The 20,765-nt window shown below is 38.9% G+C and overlaps 1 protein-coding gene across 2 annotated transcripts in view; it reads left to right on the top strand.

Annotated features, from left to right (window-relative positions):
• The window catches only part of ADK (adenosine kinase), a 279,602-nt gene that overhangs the window by 10,609 nt on the left and 248,228 nt on the right, over positions 1 to 20,765 (top strand). The window contains exons 1-2 of one of the 2 annotated variants that reach the window (XM_017806901.1): positions 7 to 44; positions 6,494 to 6,568. In XM_017806901.1, coding sequence (XP_017662390.1) covers positions 31 to 44; positions 6,494 to 6,568 — 89 coding nt within the window. In that variant the 5' untranslated portion in view covers positions 7 to 30. Of the gene's footprint in view, positions 1 to 6; positions 45 to 6,493; positions 6,569 to 20,765 lie in introns of those variants that run through there. The other variant, XM_017806900.1, reaches the window with a different exon arrangement.

Below are 20,765 nucleotides of genomic sequence, written 5' to 3'. Positions count from 1 at the left end.
GCTCCGCCGCGGGCGGCCGGGCGTGGAGCCATGGCCACCCTCAGGTAACGCCGAGCCCCCGCGCGGCGCCCGCGGCACAGCCCGGCGCCCCGGGGGAAGGGGCGGCGGGCGCTGATGCGCTCCCGCAGGCGGGGCGGGGGCGCCCGGCGCGATGCTCCGCCGGAGCCGGGCTCTTCTGCCGGCGGTGTAGTCGGGATGCGGGGCAGCGCGGCTTCGTCCCATCGCTCTCCGTCTGCCGCGAGTTGGTTTGGCGGCTGCACGCCCGCGCCCCCGGGGCGAGGAGGGAGAGCTGTGCCGGTGGCCTCCCGGCGTCCCAGCCCGGTGCGGTGGGGACGCCGCTCCCGGGGTGCCGCGCTGGCTCCTGGCGGGCAGGTGGGCGCGCCCAGTCGGGGCTCCCGGCGGCGCCGGGCGATGCCGGTCCCCAGAGGCATCGGGAACCGGAGCCCCGAGCCGCGCCGGGCCGGGCCGGGCCCGCGGGGGGTCCCGGGGCGGTGTGCGGAGTCTGTGAGCGGCGTCGCTCGGCGGCGGTGCCGCTGTCACAGGTAGCGCTGGGCGCGGGCGGCCGCCGCGGGGTCCCGCCCGCGGGCGTGGGAGGACGGGTGTTGTGGGACTCCGGCAGCCGCATTTGAACCCTGAACTGGCGCTGTGGCTTGCCGTGACTGAAACCTAATTTTAAAAGAATCCTGAATAACGAGAAGCAGGGTCATAATAGCAGGCTGGGCTCTCGGCACGGTGTTGGAACTGCGGTGGTGTCAGCCTGTCAGCGATCCCTGTAGATCCCTGTAGAGTGACAAACTTCGCGTTCAGTGAAAGGAGTTACTGTGACCAGTTTTTCTTCATAAAACATTTCATCTTAAGATGGGGTCTTATGATGAAGGTTACTGGTTTACTTCACAATGTAGTTACTTTGATCAGGCCTTCAGCTGCTAAAGAAACGCTTAAAATTAAAACTTAAAAAGCTTAAAAAGTTCAATGATCATTCAAGGCAATTCTCCAGTCTCCTCTCTCCACCCTCCAAACTCTGAGTATCAGGTTTCACACTGTTTCTGACCGAGACAGTAATTCTGAAATTGCAGTAGTATTTCATTGTTGGAGCTTGTGGAGTTAGTGCAGCTGTGTAAGGAGCTGGGTAGTGGTGGAACAGTTTTTTTCCTGCGACAGCCCTGCTTACATAAGGCCGAGGCTTTTAGGCTTGGCTTCAAAGTTGGAACCTGTGAGTATGTTGCTGTAGAAGACTATGAAAGTTTCATAATGAATGAAATCTTCACTGAAGGTGTTCGTCTAAGTCAGTATGTAAATATGTAACTGCTTAGCCAAATATTGCATTTGCTTAAGACCTAAGTAAGGAAAGCATGTGAGCAGCCCTACAGCCACTTTGTATGTTTAAGGTCTATATGCTAAAGTGATTTGCTGACAAGTGATGCAAGGGAAATTGTCTGAACTCTGAAATCATGCAATAACAGTTCTAAGGTACTTTTGTGTCAGACGAGTTATGGTTAATTGTAAATATCATCTTCTGATTTTACATAGGTAAGTGGGATGAGAGAAGGATGCTCTAAATCAATAGCTTATAGCTAGTCAAATGCTATGAATCTGGTATTATTGCTGTTTTTGCTTTAACTGAATGTATAAATGACTTTTTTATACGTTCAAATCTTGTGTTATGTGATGTTCAACTCTCTTCCTTTGTGACTGAAATGGATATGCTGAGAGTAGGCTTAAAATGTGCCTTGTTTGGCCCTACATTTAAGGGCACAGTCAAACACTTTAGAGGTATTAACATTTTTGATCTTACAAGACCATATCTTAAATTTGTAAATGGAAGACTAGGCATGCAGCATTCTGCCATGCAATTGCACACCCAGATGTCTCAGTCATGTTTTATTAAGGCTTTCTGACTTGCCGGTATCCAAAGGCCCAAAATACTTCTCTGTCTCTGTGCCAGTAACTAATAATAAGCTTTCACTGATATTTTGATGTTGCTCATCCATGGCAGTGTGCAGCAGCATGGGATGATAACAATATTGTGTGATAGATATTGTACTGCTAATGTTCAGCAGCCAGCTTGAATCAGGACCATATTTTTAAAAATGCCTGCAGCTGTAGAGCATGATAGTGGACCCAGCTTTCCAGATCATTCAGTTGGTGTTAATTTTGTTGACTTCTTAAAAAAGGCTCAGGGATAGCTCAGTACTTTTGTGGGCTCTCGTTTGTTTGGGTTTGTTGTTTTGTTTGCATCCAGTTTGGTTTAATTTTATAACTTCTGCAACTTGTGGTAGGAGTAAGGTGTGAAACACAGGCCATTTGTGTAAAATCAATCATCTTGGCAATCTTTGAACAAAATGCCATAATTAACAGCTGAAGATTTATTTATATTTAGTGAGTTACATTGCTTGAACTTCTAATTACAGCTCACACTCCATCTAGTCCAAAGTTAAGTGACAAACTCATAAAATATATTGCCTGTCGTCAAGAGTTTAGAATGCAAATGTGGTGTACATCAAAGCTTTCTGTAAGGTTATTGGTGTTACCATAGTTTTACCTGCTAGATGGACAGTGTATTTTTGTGCCCAAAGAACTTTTAGATTTGCATGAACATCTTATTCGTAGTTTAGAGTTTAAAAAGTATCTATAGTGTTCATATATATGTACTCTGTGTGTATGTGTATGCATATACACATATACATGCTGACTGTGTAGTCAATTATATATGCCCTTCATTTGGGCAGGTGAACGAGTTGTCACTTGTTTCTTGATGCGCTGAGCCAAATACTCTTTTGCCATAGATTAGTTGAGTTAAGCAAGAGCATCCTTCTCGGATGGTGAGATACCAGTACTCCCATGCAAGGGAAGAGACTGGGGAGAGTCAAGGAGGCTGGGGAGTACTTAAGTATGTGTTCTGTGTCTGTTGCAGAGATGTGTTTCCCAAATAACCTATGTGTTGTAGAATCTCACGTTTCAGGAAGTTATTGCTGTTTCCTCACTATGTTTTGTGTCTGGTTGGTTGGAAATAATCAGTGACATTTTTGTTACTGCAGGTGTCCAGTGTGATTGAACAGCAAACGTAAAGCCAGTAATGTTCAAATGTATGGTTCAAAGTCTTCAACTTGGTGATAATATAACAGTTTAATATCTCAATTTCTTGCTCTGAAGACTTGTAAATTTAGCATTCTCCAGGACTGTAATATTTGTTTTATTTTATGCTTTTACAATATGTGGCTTTACAAAGTATACGAGATTTAAATTTTTTCTTTATTTTTACTGAGGAACACACTGTAGCCAAGTAGCTGCTATACACCTCAGGGTGTGCCACAGAAAAGTGCAATAGTGTAACAGCACAGAAACTTTGCTGCCCCTTAAGAAGGGAGGAGCAATTTGCACTGCACTGAAACGTAGCCAGTGTTGGGTTAATCAGGTTGAACATGCTAATGATTTGCACAGCCAAGTCTTCCTCTTTAACAGTAGGAACACTGGACTTTCCAGATTGCCTTTCACAGAGCTTCTGTTAGAAAATGCTGATCATAATGGTGATCACAGAATCAATTAGGTTGGAAAAGATCTCTGACATTACTGAGTCCAACCTCCTAAATATCTGCTTAAACTTGTTGGCTGTTTAAAATTTGTGACTTAGACATTGTTTAGACTTTCCCCATTTTGCCCATAAAGGTATTTTTGTCAAATGCAGTGACAGATAAGGAAAGACACAGTCTCCAGTACAACTGGAGTGTATGGATTTTTCTCCTTTTTTGCCAATGGAGCGTTAATATCTAATTTTAAGAATAGAAGTTCTAATACCTTGGGACTTTGTTAATTCAAACATCTAGGTGAAAGAACCAAAATGGTAGAAATACGTGTTAGTTGAAAACACAGGGCTAGTGATCAGTGTATGTCAGCTTATGTGTTTATTACCTTATGGATTATTATTTGCAAAAATAGGTAAACATTATAACAATGAAGTTGATTTCTTCATGGCAATCAGACAGTTAAAATAGTCAAAGTTTTTGTGTCTGAAAAGCTGTCAAGTTCTTATGTCCTGCATTTGCTTGTGAGAAACAACTACGCTGAATTTAGGGAGAGTTTGCCCGGTATTTCAGTGGAATGTTTCTGAACATACACTTACTAGTCTAGTGATAGCTACCTTGGCTTTTAAAACTTGACCCCAAGTGGCACCCTACACGCAGCCTCTGGAATACTTGAATCGAGGTGATTATAAAATATTGTGGGACAGGGAAGGCTTGGGAATGAGCAGGACTTGTATGTGATGTAAAGAGCTGCCTGGATTAAATGGCACCGAAAGTGCTAGCTCCTGCCACTGCTGACATTTAGGAGTTTGTGTGCATGTTATTGGCTTGATAGAGCTTCTGTACAAAGTTACTCATGTGCTGCTTCAAGTATATTGACCTGCATGTTCTGCAGCCCACATCTTGTTGAATGTTTGGTAGCTTCCATTTTGCTTTTTGGTTGAACACGGTAACTTCTTCATAGGGAGTGACCTCAACATGTCAGCTGTATTTCAGATTTTTTTCAAGTGCAGCTGCTGTTTTCTGGCATACTGTACACTTAAGTGCTGATACTTGTCTTACATAGAAGTTATCCATGATATGTGTTTTTTTTTGAAGTGTAGGTATAAAATTGTTGATGTGTAGAATTTCACAGCACGTGAGAATCAGCTAAACATTAAGCATAGGAACATATAGCTTGGGACAAATCTGCATTCAGCACTTGGAGAATTCTGACTTCTTAATTCATTTGCCTACAGTACAACTTATGCAATATTTAGGATTTAAAATGGAGAGAATGTTCTGTCTTGTGACTGCAACTGCAATTCCCTTTATCCTTATCTCTTAACTGTCATCTGTCTCTCACTCTTCTTGTCTTCTAGCTGTAGGTATAACTTATGGCTGTGCTATTTAGAACACTGTGCTATTTGGCACACTGACAGATGTATTTAGTCAGTCTTACAGGTTTTTACTAAGCAGATGTTAACTATCTCAGTTAGGAGTGAGCTGGATTTCTGGCCCTGTCTTCACAAAGCAGTATCTTCCACATTTTACTTACAGTGAAATGGGCTCTAAAAGTCTGCCCTTAAAGCTACAACAATAACTAGGGTACTTAAAGCATGGTTTACTGAGCCTCAGTATCAAGGTTATTAATCATGTTTTCCATGTCTTCATTTTCAGACTTCAGAATTTTAGCATTTAATGGAGGCTAATGTGGTATCATAAAGAGAAAAGTTTGTGTATTTCTGGCAAGTAGTTTCAAATTTGAGTAGCTTCAAACGTGACAAAGATTTGTCCACTAAGGGCTTTTCATAGCAGTTGTGAGAGGAAACAAGTGAATGAGTTTCCAACCTCTGTTGGACACAATTCATGAGATTGTTCCACATAATTCCCTTTTTACATGTTTTAGATCCTTTTTTCTTACTCTGCTGAGTTGAAATTAATGAAATCTATCATTTAGTAGGCAGATGTTGAATCTCTCAAACATTTATCTCGTGCTAAATGGGCCAGAACAATTGAAAACTCCCTTACTTTCTTTGCTACTCAGCTAACAGTGTTATGCAGCTTTGGATAAGCTGCAGATAAACTTTGGATCCAGCTGCAGTGTTACAGTAGTACTTTTTGGGGGATGGATGGACAGGGAATATGGTTTCTCCACAAATATGTGGTAGAGACTTAGTAAATAAGGGAGGCATATTGGTGATCATACTGAAGCTACCTCTGATGGCCAGAGCAAGGCTGTGCCTTGCCAGTTGGAGACAGTGGGTGTTAGTTTAATCAGGAGTGTGATGGGTTTGGATGTAGTTTCAGCCTTCGAGAACAGCTGCATTCACTCCTACTTGACACAAGGCCATGTATCTAATCCTTTGGTATTACTGCATTATCACCCAAGTACATGCTATTCAGGAAAATGTAACACATGGTTTCTGAGTTAATCTTAAAAAAAAATAGTTAAAGTCATCCTTTTCAGCTATTTACAGTATTTTTGATGTCTCGTTTCTATGTGATGGAAGTCATGGTAGTAAATTTCAAATTGCTTAAAAAGTACCTCCATTCTTACCAGCAGCCAGCTACGCTGTTTGAGATGGCTGACAATGCAGAATGCATAGTCTCTTTATTTTGGTTTAGTAAAACAGACTTAAATTGCTAATTATTGGTCAGTAGCAGGGTAGACCCAACAACTATGTGGGTCCAGTGGAATTCTTAGAACCTGGTGTGATGCTCCCCCTGTCTAAAATTTGTTGTTACAACTTGAATGCAATCCTTTAAAACTACAGAATGCAGCATGCAGCTCTAATTCTTTATCTGAGTAAATGATTCTCTGTGTATATGCCAGGTCTCCATGTATCTGCTGTGCTGGGCAAACTGTATATCTTTTTGTTCCTTAGCTTTGTTCAAGAAAAACTCTTATCTCTAATTAAAAAAATGTCGTTAACATATTATCCTAGGAACAATAAATTAATGCAAAGCTAACTTGATTTATTTTCTTGCAGTGAAAATGTCCTGTTTGGAATGGGAAATCCTCTGCTTGATATCTGTGCAGTTGTGGACAAGGACTTCCTTGACAAGTAAGTCTTGATTTCTTTTTTTTATTTTATTGTTTTTATAAATATCAGTTTTGTTTCCAGAATGATGCCCATAAATAAGCAGAGGGCTACCTGCTTGTGTAGTGCTAAGTTTGTGCTGATTCTGGCCTTATGCTGAAAGCAGCCAACATGGTATCTGTCATTTGACTGTTCTTGCTACATGAAGCTGTGGTGGTGATATCAATGAAAAGCTTCAGGGTTTTCATGTGATTTTCTATCACTTATTTATTCCAGTCTTTCATGCTGTCTTTACTAGCCCTTAATTGGAAGCAGTCATCGATTTCAGTAAGATTTAGGTAGTTCTTGTATGAATCTTCCTGTGCTACTTTTGATTTACTGTTGGAGCCCTCTTTTCTTGCTTCAGTGACTTTGGGGGAAATAAGCCATATCTATAACACACCAAGAAAAGTTGTGGAAATGTACTTTTTAAAAAAAATATTCCAGTTTATCAGTGAAGAACAGGAGCACTTCTTACCGGGTGGTCTGTTATCTTGCTCACGCCCGGTTGTTGTGCTACCACCCCATAACCCTATCACTGGATTGCTTAATTGGCATTAGGCTTACTTGTCCTTGGATCAGCTTAGAGATTTATCTTTTCCAGAGGTGTCAAATACAGTTGCTCTTTTAAATCCTTCTGCATAAGCTCCCTTTCATGTTGTTGTTGCTGACACTTTTTCTCTGATTCGTAAGTGTTCAGTAAGTTGATTTAATCTTTCAGAGTGCTTTCAATTCTTTCTTTAATTTTTAAAGTGTGAATAATTTCTTCTCTGATTGTACTTGGATTTCTTAATGGGAATACTGCATCAAGACTAAATTTCACAACACCAAATAAAGAACAGGTGCAGAGTTTGTATTTGTGAATGTGTATTATCAGCCACAAATCTTTTATTCTGAAGTTTTTAATAATAGCAACAATTTGTTTTGCCATGGATATTTTGTCACTCAGATTTTACCTAAAGGTGTGGATATTACAAGCTGGAGGCAAAAGACAAGAATGTAATGGAGTATATCAATCTCAAACATCTGGAATTTTAGGAATCAAGTCTACGTCTTCAGTGTTCAGAAGAGTAAATTAATCTGGTGTAATTCTCTGCCTTATGTTTCCACTGAAATAACTTGCAAACCAGTCTCTGAAAATAAGTAATGCCCCCTCCCAACCCAACAATACCCCTGAACTAGTCCTTATAAATTGCTGACGTAAAAGAGGTGGTGGGATCTATACAGCAGCACTGAAATCCTGCAAGAGTGCATTGTGCTTTTCACTGGATGTGATGTGCTGTGCAGAATTTAATTTAATTTAAAAATTAGAAGTCTTGTGTACTCAAATGCGAGTCCTGTCAGACAAATTAAATTAGCTCCTGGAACAGCATATGCTCTGTGAGCATTTCTTTACTGCCCAAATGCCTTTGTGGGGTATTGCATTATTTAATGCAATAAGCAGCCTTCCAACAACAGTTTCACAGGGGACCTGCTGATAGTGTGACAGCTCTGGTAGTAACCTCAAAGCTGAGAAGCTTGTTTACCTTCTTCTCACGCACCTGATTTTATATCTAGCTCCCTGTTTGTGAGTGTGTGCACAGCAGTCCATTTAACAAACCCACAAACATGTTTCTATTCCAAGTCCAACTACCTTTTGCAATACTTCCTGAAATGGGAATCAAATCCCACGCTTCCTCAGCTTGTGGGGGGAGGTAAAATAGCAAACCTAGCTGTAGAACAACTGCTAGAATGAAGTTATCCCTTCAAATGCTGCAGGGAGGTGCAAGAACACAGACGTTTCAGGACTGTGGAGCGTTTGAAAGACAAATTGTTGATCCTATTAGATTAGTCTCTGTTTTTTCTTGTCAAACAAGAAACATCTTTAGCCATGTAGTGTCAGCTCTTGGTGTCTTGGCAAACCAGAGTCTGTTTCTCACCTCTTCAGCTGGATGGGCAGGTTTAATGAGGCCATCAGGCCAGCCAGGCTCTGACTTGAGGAGGTAGCTTAGTAAAATAAGGAAAGAGTTTAGGTGAACACCTGCAAGAATTTTATACATATAACTTTTCCACTGTTTCTGTTAGTTTATCCTCCTCACTTGTATGATCAGTTTTAAGAGAAAATACCTTGGTTCAGGATAAATTTGCAAGTTTAATCAATGTATATTGTCAATGAAAAGGGAGTATTAAAATGAATCCTGTAGCCATCTTATTTTGTAACTTCTATTAAGAAAATGCAAATGGAAACAGCATAAGACTGTGTAGGAAGCAATCATTTTAACAATATTTAAATGGCATACAATCCATGTTATAAATAAACCTAAATAGATAAATAAAATTTAAAAATAAATACATAATGCAGTCCTACCCCTGGCAGATTCTAAACAGCCTGCTGCCATGTAATTCTGGCTTGAGGAAATGAGCAGTGTTGGGGGGCTGGAGTGGGTATTTTTGACTTGGGTTGTTTGCACAGCCCTGTCACTTTTCTTTCAAGGTGGATTTTGGTTAAATATGGGCTCCAAAGTCTTTTGCTCGCTTGACAAGTTTTGGAAAGCTTTAAGCCTTTCCTAGACTATTTATAGGAGAGGCAGTCTTAATTTATATCACAACAGAACTTCACCATGCCCGTCTGAGCTTTTCAGCCCATGTCAGCAGTCTGGCATTACCTGAGCCAAAGAAGCTTTGGCCTCTATCAGGTTGTTGTGTTTTCTGAGCCCCATTTCTTATCTCTCTTCAGGGAGACAGTCTGAAAAAGTGTTAGCAATGCTGATGGCACTGTTGAAAACTGGTGATACCTCAAGCCACTTCAGTTTCTGTTCTCAGAGCTGGAAGGCAGTCTTGAAAATATAGTCCACTGTATGTTCTTGTTCTTTTTTAGTGTCTGCATGAAAGAAATATCAGAAATGAATTTTGGTTTTGTTTTCTCGTATCTTTTAATTTGCATTAACTCCATTACCAAACAGTATTTTTGTTTAATTTTTCTAGGATGTAGATACTTGCTCAAAGAGCAGCTTCTTAGAGGTGGGAGGGAAAGAATAGAAGAAGGATTGATGCTTTGTGGGTGAATTGCTAACTATAGCTATGCTTATCTGTGAAAATAACTTTCTAACAGGTATTCATGAAAGCTTTTGGTGTCCTCAGTTCTACCCATGACATTTAACAGGAACGATTCCTTCACCTTTTGAATCTGTAACAGACATTTAAGAGTAACTTAATCTATACTATGTATATTAAACTCTGATAAAGTGGGCAAAGAAATTCTAAATTAACATGCCAAAGACATTTTAAGAGTTAACTCCATACTGCTAACTCCTGTAAATACTCCTATGTCCTGCTGTTAAAATTTAGTAGATGGCCTGTGTTTCATTGTTCTCCCTAGAGCACTGTTTTGCAAATATTCAGTTTTTGACATTTACCTAACTGTAGTTAATTTTTCAGCTGTAGAGATCTGGTCATTACTTGTCATCTCAAGTGCACATACAGCAATTGAGAAGTGTGTTCACAGTATGGATGTGAACATTGTTGTTGTCCAACATTTGAGTCTATGACTACCTGAATTGAGGAGGAGAAGAGAATCAATGCTGACAAATTCATGTTGACAGAATTATTATGCCAATCCCGAAACTCCTAAGTATATGATAACCCATATCTTCCCTAACTGATCAGTGGGAAGGCAAGGAAAATGTTTGTAATCACCAGCACCTTTATAAACAAGTAAATATCTTTCAGCCCATGCTCTTGAAAAGGAGTGGAGATATAGGGGAAAATTATGATATATGTCCTATTTATGACATCAAGGTTAATGAATCTCTTTGCTTTGTTTCACTCTACTTTCTGGGCTCTTGACCAGAGCCATGATCTCATGAGGTGAGGTATGCTTACTACTCTGGCTGCCAAATTCCATTATAGTTGTAACCTCCAAACTGATTATTTTATCACCATCATAGTCCAGGATTACAAGTTTCTATGTGATTACTTGTTAGTTGTCAAAGCAGCCAAGGATTTTTCTCTTTATGTCTTTTTTTTCCTTAAAATTAGCATGTGTGGCAGTCTTTGCAGAAGTTCATTGAAGATGCTCAGTAAAGATCTGTAGTTTTTAATAGCTTTCATGCCCTCTACCATCTGCTCCTTAGTTTTCTTCCCTGCCTTATCTGTGCCAGTGGTGTAAATAGAAAATCCTGTTTAAATCAAGAAATGGGTTTATATTCTTTTTACTCTTCACTGGAAAAACAGGTTTGAAGAAACAGGAAAAGAAGAATTAAGTGGGTCTTTGAAGTCATGCTGATGATTTCTGTATGAAAAGAGAATATCACAGTGAAGGAAGAAATGCTGTCATTTTGATCCATATTTTCACAAGTATGGATATGGATCTCCTGCAGTGTGCTATTGACTTGTCTGCAGCACTGAAAGTGGTTGGGTCATTTGTGGACTCCCAAGATATTGGTTGGCTATCCTACACTGCAGAGTACTGCCAGAGGGTGATGGGTTAGTTAAGCACAAACATTAGTAATGGAAGAGTTTTGACATCTAGTGAATTAGATATTCTTGTTTGAGGCTGTTTTAGTGTTTGCCATGAACAAAGTGAGGATGGACATATTTAATCTTTTTCCATTCTTGTGGGAATTTGGATTATAAATTAGGAAAAGGTTTGCGAAGCAGCTTCATTTGAAAATGATGGAAAACCTCTGCTTCTTTGTATTAAATTTAGGTTGGTCTGTATAAGCTGTGGTGTGTGTTTTTCTCAACATTTTCAGTTTGTTACCTTTGCTCCTGTCTAGCAGAAGCCTTTGTAACTTCCCATAGTAAAAAAAATCAAAAGCCCATTCATGCAGTTAACTCTCATAAAGTGTCTAAGGGTCCAAATAGCTTTTTGACAATCTGAGGTGATTCTTTGTTCACCAAACTCAAGTTTCAACAATCTTTAAGACTTCAGTGCAAAGCAAGCCCATTCCCAAAAACGCATGCTGGAGTGAGCTTGAGGACTGAGAAAGACAAGTGGTGGTTCTGTATTAGGAGGTTGCAGGATCAAAGAATGCACAAGCTGCAGATACGGACTTTGGTGCCAGATTTAAGTGTGGACCTCTGCTCCCCCCAGGCTTCCAGCTTTTTCAGTTTCACTGATATGTTTACTTAGATTCTGTGCTTCATCAGCTCTCTGGGACAGCCTGGGTTTGGCTGAGACAGGGCAAATTTTCTTCCTAGTAGCTGCTACAGTGCTGTGTTTTTGGATTTACTACGTACTGTCTGTACAGTGATGAATATATGGAAAGTACATAGTAAGAACTTTAAAACCTGTCCCTGAAAATGTATCCCTTTGCCCCAGCCCCCTAGAAGATGGCTGGGGAACAATGGGGAACAATGATGTTCCATTGTTTCAATAATCTTGTGAAAGATTTCTCCTGAAAGTCTCTCTTGCATTGGCTCATTTGGCGGAGAAGTTGAATACCTGAAGGTTGTTATTACCTTGTGTTTTTAGTTCTATCTCTAGAAGTCAATTTAACTTATCTCAAGGTCTGAACATAGAACATTCTTGAAACTGTTGAGTCAAATTGCATCATCTGACTGCCAGTAAATTATAATAACTTCAGTGTTTGCTCACAAAAACTTAAGGTAATAATAACTGTCTTAAGAAGATCCTCTCAGTACTAATGTGCCTAAAAATTTGGTAGTATTCCTGACAACATAAATAGATCTTTCTACGGCCCTAATGATTTCTCCTAGTGGATTTATTTAAATGTGTAGTTTAAATGAATGAAAGATTTTAGTTAAGCTCCATTTAAGAAAGGCTATTTGAAAAATCTGCTTGTGGAATGACAGTGTTGCATGATGAGCCGTGATGTTTTCAGGGTAGATGGAGCTTGAGCAGTGATTATAGAGGAGCTTGTAACTGCTAATTTACCTGTAAAATAGGATGTAAGATGCTTATGAATAGGAAACACTCCAGTCTTTATTGTGTGTTTCCACTTTCTTAAATTCTTGTTTAGTAATAAACTGCAAATCATTAATTCATTTTTTATTTTTTCCATTCTTCAGAAAACTTGATATAATGCATGTGAGTAGAGCATGTCTGGTTCATGAATTAATTGTATTGTTTAGAATAACCGTGAAACACAACAGACTCGCACACAGAGCTTATCTGGATTTTCCCTTCACTCACAACAAAAATTTGTTTAACAAAACTTTGGGACTTGCATTACAAGACAAATGATGAAATACTGGGTTCCATTTGCCTCCTCAATGCAAACAAGGAGCTTTAAGTGAAAGAGCTCTGTGAATTAAATAAGTGTCTCTGTTTTTAATTAGGCAATAATATTAGATGAAAAGACCCTTGCTGAAGATGTCTTTGACGGAAAAAACTGGCTCTTTTCACTAGAAACCTGAAATCAATCCAAAACTATATGGTAAACTTTCTGTTTGAAAGTGGTACTTGCTGTTTGTACTGAGAAACTTTTCATATTGGAGCTTCCTGATTATACAATCACAAGATTGATTTTTATTTAGGATGCAGTAGATAAAAATTGTGATTTATGTTCCGGGTATAGTTTTAAGCATTCTTTTTAATTACAGGTTACTAAGATGTGATTTTAATACTGTTTTCCATTCTCGTCCTGCTTCTCCACACCAAAATTTCCAACAGCATAGTGCAAATTGGAGGGTTTTCTTCTATAATATAGTGAAACAGTTTGGTCAGTTGTGAATTGAGGAAGAGAAAAGCCCAGTCAGAAACGAAGAATTATTTATCACAGCCTTAGTTTTTTTTACTCTAGCTGAAATTGATTTGTCATCTCTTAGAAAAGACTTTTTAGTGATAGCATTTTTGAAGTGGTTGAAATACCTCCTGCTTTTTTAAAACTTCAGTTTCTAAAAAATTAGATATTTAAGTAAATTATAATGCTCATTACTACTTGATTAGTTTTGCTTTGTTCAGGTCAGGCAATATGCAATCTCAGCAGTTTTTCTTCCCAAATTATGTTAAGGTGAGAGAGATTCTGTCCTTTGTTTGGAAATTAAATACTAATTGTTTCTTTTAAATACTAACACTTCTCTTTAATAACTTGCTGTTTCATCAATCTGTTCCTGAACAGTGTGCAAATACCAGTCAGTGTTCCAGGTTGTGTCTGGATGTTACTGTATCCTAAGTCAGGAGGTGCTTATGCCTCCGCTGATCCCTGATACCGTGCCTTGTGCTCTGCGGCACAAAACCACGGCCAGGCCTGCTCTGTGCTTTGCCTTGCCCTGTCCTGTTCCCTTCTGGAGTGTTGCACTTGTGGTCTCTGCTGCAGCCACAGGGAGAGGGTGGAGGCAGCCTGCCTTCCTCTTAATTACTGGTGTTCTTGTTTTCCCTGAGTCAAGAGCTGGAGGAGGGTAAAAGCACTCTTTGAGTGTTTTACTTTATTTTTGTCAGGGCAGAACCTTCAATACGCCAAGTCACTGGAAATCTGGCTGTGTTGTAGATTCAGGATGTTATGAAGCCTGCAGTTCCCTAATAAGTTCAGATTAAATGCAGAGCTGTGACAAAGACTTTTTTCATTTCACAAACCCTTGATTCCTCTTTTTAATAAGATAATAGAATATTTCAGTGAAAGTGTTGTGTTAACATAACAATTTTCTTCATTTTTAAGTTCTACTTTAAATTTGTATTTCACATGAATACTAGGGAGCAATGGCTAAACAGTTTTTGGTGATTATTTTTCCAGCTTGCTTCAGTCATTTTTTTCCTTGTATTTTTCCTTTGTTGTGATGTGACAGCAAAAATGATTAAGTTTCAATGCAAGAATCTGAGGTGCATTGACAAAGTGTAAAGGGGAGCATACAACTGCCTAATATACAGTCATAAACTTATCAGCTGTAAAAAGTGAACAACAGCAAGAAGTTATAGAAATACAAATATTACCATGAACATTTTTTCAATCCTTGTATTGTTGAGGCTATTTTTTTCTTTGGTGTTGAGGCTGGATTTTATTATTTTTAAACAACAGGTGCTTCCCACTAGTAGGAAGATATGTGATAAAGATTGCTGTAAAATTAGACTATCACTCTAGTCTGGAAGTGTACAGTAAGCTTTCTTCAGGAGAAGTGAAACTATGACCAAATTCACTTCCAGACCACTCCAAGTAAAGGTGGCATGCAGTCTCAACTAGGAATATTAAGTTCAGCCGAGTGTCCTACATAAGCTAGCATACCATATCTGTTCTTTTTCAAGACAAGAACTGCAGTCACAACTGTAAATCTTTCAATTTCTAATATTAATATTTCCCTGGATTTCCAGCAGAAGAGGCAAAGTGTCCCAGAAACTCACATCTCTTGACAACTTATTTTGTACAGTTATTGTGCAGAAAAGAGATCGAAGAACTTTCTCCAAATCCGATCGCTATAACTTCATTTTTCAAGAGTGTGTTCCAGTGTCTTTCACTGAATCATGGAATATGCTGAGGTAGAAGGGACCCACAAGGATCATCAAGTCCAACTCCTATTTCATGAAGCTGTTTTGAAATGTACTTATGCTGTTATGTGCAGCAGTACTAAACAACTGAAGTACTAAACAGAACACCATCATTACTTGGTCTACATTAGTTAAAGCATTTGGGTGTGTATCTTGATTAGACATGGTTTCAGTTTCAGTGTTTATGGTATTTTTAATCTAGATTGCAATTCCACAAGCTTGAAGTTGTTGGAAATCACATTTTAGAAGATTATGGGCTGGGAATTAGCTGTCTTCACTTAAAAGTTTGCCTGTGAAAAATTCCTGACTTCTTTCTTTAGTGCTAGCTTTTGTGCTAGGGACGTGGCTAGCACAAACGAGCCAAGGCAAACTGTAGAACTGTATGAACAGATCCTACCATTCAAATCCCAAATTAAGTAAGATGACTAAGTTGCTTTAGTAAATGCTAGCTTTTTATTTTGAAATCACCAACTACAAATTCCTGTTTGAGCAAGGAACACCTAAGGTGTTGTTTTCAACAGAAGGACTATCAAGTTGTGGATGTAATTCTACAACCAGTCCTGAGACAAAACTGTTACTCAGCTGGAGCAAGAAGCTCTTCTGGGCTGTCCAAGTACCTCAGTCTTTTTTTGCTTTGCCAGTCACTGGGATGTCTGGGCTTGATGTTGCAGCTACCACTGTGGATGAAGAATTAAGATACAAAACAGTGGCTATATCTAGAGGCAAAAGGGAGGAACAGATTTTCCCAGAAGCAGTAATTGCAGGCCTTGATGTATCTGATCCTCCAGTGGTAGCAGAGAATGAGTTTATCTCTCTCTCAAGAGCACTTCCCTAAATTTCCGTCTTGGTATTGCTCATTCATTTTTTTAAATTAAATTTTCAGTGCAGTAAAAAAACCTTCTCTGCCATTTTCCATATGCTACCTTTTTCCAATAAACCTAATGACTTTAATGGCTTGCATAAGTTTTAACAGCGTGGCTGAAATTTCACAGTAGCTGTAACACTTGTCTTTAGCTTGCTGTTTGCTCTAATCAGTGTTAAAAATAATTTGTATAGAAGTCAAATTAAGGTTTATGAATTCCCTGACAATTCTCTGTTTAAGTTTCTGTTAGCTGGGCTGTCCTGTAATAAATCTTCAGGTGCAGAGGCAGGTGATGGAAGAGATGTAGCTTTTAGGCAGCACTGAGACTCACTTAGGTTGAAGCGATAGTATTGGAATTAGTACTTCAGCCTAGCCTGTCACAAATAGAAAGACACAGATAAAGCTGTATAACAGGAAAATGGAATAAATCTTAAACTATATTTTTTAAATAAATAAGAAAAGTTTTAACTGATACATAAGATTTGCTGTTAGTTTTCTCATAATTTCTAAGTGGAGCAATACATTTTCCATTAAATGTGATACACCAGTCTTTTTTCTGTGTTTCCCTATGAATGATGAACAGGTCAATTTTTAGCATTTTGGAGACAATAAAATATTTAACATCAATCCAGATTCAATATCTGGGCTGATTTTGTGGTTTGTGACGTCTTCACTGGGGAATAAATGTCTTGCTGTGTCTTAATTGATTTTTATTGATGTGACATTTATTTCTTTGTACTAGAGATGCTAAAATAATTGTATTTTAGAGGTTCTGTTTTCATTTGTTCTTTTGGAGATAGAGATAGAACAGATCTAGTATGGGAACAGGGTTGTAATTCAGTTTTGAAATGTACTGCATGTTGATGGAGCCCAACACTGTTGTTTTATGTTTGCAACAGTGTAATGTTACTGCCTTTGTTAGTGTGTCCAAAGCATAAACCTGTATTTTACTGTAGAACTAGAGCCTATTGAGTTGACACCTGACACCTGAGGCATATTGCCTTACAAGTCTGCCTTCTGAGATGATGAGGGGTTAGTTTTCAAGCGAAAAGAAGCTCAACTGGGGAGCTGGCAGAGCTATTCATGTGTGGCATACAGGGAGTCTTTATTTAGCAAATATCAGTAAAATGATATATAAATCTAGGCAGGAGAATCTGAGGGTCACACCCACAGCCACACTACTCTGCCTTCCCTGAATTACATTCTGTTACAATTTGGATCTCAAAGCAGAGCTCCTAATGCAGCAGGGGAGATATTTGGGGATTTTTTGTCCCAGTGGTGACAGGATCTGTTGTGGAACTGGTATGAGTTGATCTGAACAATAAATTTTCAAGTGATAATAGCAAGTAGGGAAAGAACAGGATCCCTTTAGTTTGGATTGTACATGTTACTTTTGTTGGGTTTTTTTTTGGTAAGTTTCTATGCAAATGAAACTTTAACACATAATTGTGAAAACTGGTTTGTGTTTATTAATCAAAATGAATTGAACTACAAGCCGGTGTTTATTTCTGGTTGAAGAGAATAGGTATATAAAGGTTCGATGATAATTTCAGAACAGAAACAGTGCAAAAGGACTGGTACAATGAAAGAAATGGCTTAAGTATTTAAGGCTCAAAGGAGTAATATTAATGGAGTATGTTGGAGTTCGGTCTGTGGGGAGAACTACCTTTAGTTCTGCACAAATTGAATTAATATTTTATCCCTTGGTAAAGCTACTAAAGGTCAACAAAGTGTATTTCTACTGTAGAATTCAGAGTACCAATTTTAAAAAAAAGTACAGTGTGTGTACAGTTTTTAAAAGGTACTTATAGCCAGATATTTCAAAAATTATTACTGAAGAAAACGTTCTTCTCTATCTGTATACGGGAAGTGTTTAGCTGTCTTAAATTTTTAGCTCACTAGTTTGTGGTTAGAAAACTGTTTTGACAAGGCCACTACTATATACTTAAGTCCCGAGCGATAGGGCTGCCCCTATTAAATGATCATAGTTTTTTGCAGTCTGGTGATTAACAGGCTTTGAACTTTCCGGGCTTTCTTAATCCCTTTTAATCATTTAAACCTATTATTGTTTTGACTTCGATTTCAAAAGCCCTTTAAATCTGTCTTACAATATTAATAGCTGATTAAAGTCCTGATTTCCAACCATATTATCAGTGGGGCGTCTTATCTTATTACACTGAATAATTTAGAAACAACTGGGAAAAAATTGATCAAAGGGGAAAGAAAAAACATCAGGAAAACTATACCTTGTAATTTTTGTTGGCAGCTCAGGTTGAGTTAATTGCAGTTTATGACACCTCCTTTCTCCCCTCTCCAAGTTTCTACTCTGTGAGATGCCTTTACCCCACCCATGTTTTTATTCTTTTTCCTTACCTACTCGGCTTTGCATCTGTCTGTATTTTGAAGTTGCTGTGTTTGAATGGGTTGTTCTTACTGTCTGCTAGAGTGTCCTGTTGGCATGACATACCATTGCCAGTGTGCTGTCATCTGTGGATTTCAGCAGTAGCTACTGGACTTAACTCCACATCACTCAGGGATGTGTGGCATAGTGTTGGCATAGTCTTGGGTCTAGCAGTGATCTGTGTTGAAGTCCATCTGAATTGAGCATTCTCTCACAGTTCTAATAATTTCCCAGACGAATGTCTGAAAGGTCTTTTAGGCAGTTCCCTCTTTTATTGGTATGAGTGGACCATTGCAAAACTGCAAAACTTAGATTTTTCTGGAAGCAGGCGTTCTTTGGCTTGTATTGCTGTCATACAGTCCCTCTTTAATCTTTCAGTTTTTCAAGGATGACAATCTGGACTTGCCTTTTAGATTTGTCAACAAAGCGGTATCTACTCAATAAAGAATTTTTCTAAAATGGTCTAACCTGTTTCAAGGTCATCCTCAAGTAGCAGTGAATAATGATCAGCTGTCACTAAACCCAGAAATTAATGTAGGAGAGGTCTGTGTATTGCCGTCAGCTTTGGGCCGAGAAGGAATGTAAAAAGGTGGGGAGGACCGGCTGCCCTGCTATGGAATAGGAGAGAGGCTAAAGGCAGGGAGAAATTTTGAGGGAATGAGGAATGTGGTTCATTTCAAATGGTGAAACTGGGAGATTATAGCAAAGCAATAAAGGAATTTAAAGAAAAATAAAAAAGCAACCGTATTAAACTGGTGGAGTAAAAACAGTGCAGGTTAGGCAAGACACTAAGACTTTTAGAATATGAATCAGTCCTTTACTGTCTGGTTTGTTTTTTTAATGGAGGGGAAAAAACATGTCTTTCAACAAGGGTCCTTGTATGTGCTGGTTACACAGAACTTTAATTTTAGGTTAGCTGGTTTCATCTGGTCCATGACAGATTTTACTGCTGAATTTATACACAAGGTAAGGTCTGGGTTGTGTTTTTTTGTTTTCGTCTGGATTTAGAAAATGCACAGCCTCTAGAATCTGGCTTAGCAAGCTCAAAGTAATGATCCAAACAAATACAAGTCACGGTACTCACACTCCGTATTTGTGTACATGGGAAAGATTACTGGGCTCGTGGGAAGAGTAAAGCTACACTAGACTTAACTGAAATTTCTAAGTAGCTGTAGCCTGGTCAGAATTGCAGAAATACTGCCTTGCTTTAAGTAGTATTTTACTACCATAGGAAAAGCAGTTTACTTACTGCCTTTTGATCTCTCTGTAGATCAAGTCAAAAGAAATGGAGTTAGCACTTAGGGCAGCATTACTTATTCTTACTCTGTCGAATAAATTGTAGATGGAAGTTGAGAAGCAGACTGACCTTCTATACCCATCCCCCATAAATCTGATGTGTTAGAAATATTTCGTGAGCTTCTGCTGGGCTTGCTGTGTGCATTGGCCTGTAAAAGCTCATGAGGATGCACTGTTGTAGCAGGTTCACACATGGCTGTGTTCCTGACCTGAAAGATCTCGTAGGATGTGTTAACTGCTTTTGGTAGAAATCCATCAATATAGTCTGAAAAGGGGCATGTGAGCACCAATGCCCCACAGGATGGTCATCCTAGTTTTGGCAAGATTAATAATTAAGAAAAAACAAAAGTGAAAGGACTGTGTTTCTTTTTTTCAGGCCAGTGAAAGTAGCCTTAACTTCACTTGAAAGTTGAAGCATCATAATTGCTGAATCATTTTTATGGAAACTACTTTAGATCAATCTGAAATAAGACTATAGTGAAATCTTTAAGGTTTCTTAATGGCTTTGTTGAAAATTTATGAAGAAATACTTCTGCAGAGCTCTGTCTTAAAAGATTTCTTCTTTTATTGATGAAGCATAGCCTAGTATAGCATAAAATCTACTTGGCTTGTCCAGTTAATGCAACCAACACGCTTTAGGTGTCTGACAGAGAAATCGCACTCTGTTCCTTTTTCTGATGACTGTTCTGCAAAGTTCAAAGAACACGTTGGAAATCTGCCCTTTTATACATTCAATTTTTAATCAATCTGGGGAATTCTTAAGGCAGTAAGTGCAGCAAACCACGTCAAGTACAATAAGCTTATGGAACAGCAAAGCCCAAGTGCATTGAAAGGTGAGCAGGGTTAGTCAGAGCCACGTACATGTACAGAGTCATGTGGCAAGAAGTTTGTATTTATTTATGCATCAACCAAGGCAGCAGAACGTCTGTGCAGATACATGTTTAGAGCATTCCTAGAGTGCTTTACTGTCCCAGCTTTGTATTACGGGAATAGTTTTAATATTTTTTTTTATGCTGACGTGGATGGTTATTGCAGGAAAATACTTTTATCTCTAGTGTCGTGTTCTTCACAATTATTGTTGAAAATAGTGATGAAAATATTGCTCTGATATGTATACAATTTTTTGTGCCTCTTTGTGGGTAGTCTGCATGATGGAGATTTTTGTCTTGGCTCTTCTGGCCCAAGCAGAGTGTATATGTCT

The sequence above is a fragment of the Lepidothrix coronata genome, unplaced genomic scaffold, assembly GCF_001604755.1.
Source record: "Lepidothrix coronata isolate B3197 unplaced genomic scaffold, Lepidothrix_coronata-1.0 Scaffold17, whole genome shotgun sequence".
NCBI classification, from domain to species: domain Eukaryota; kingdom Metazoa; phylum Chordata; class Aves; order Passeriformes; family Pipridae; genus Lepidothrix; species Lepidothrix coronata.
This window is presented reverse-complemented; position numbering and strand designations above follow the sequence as displayed.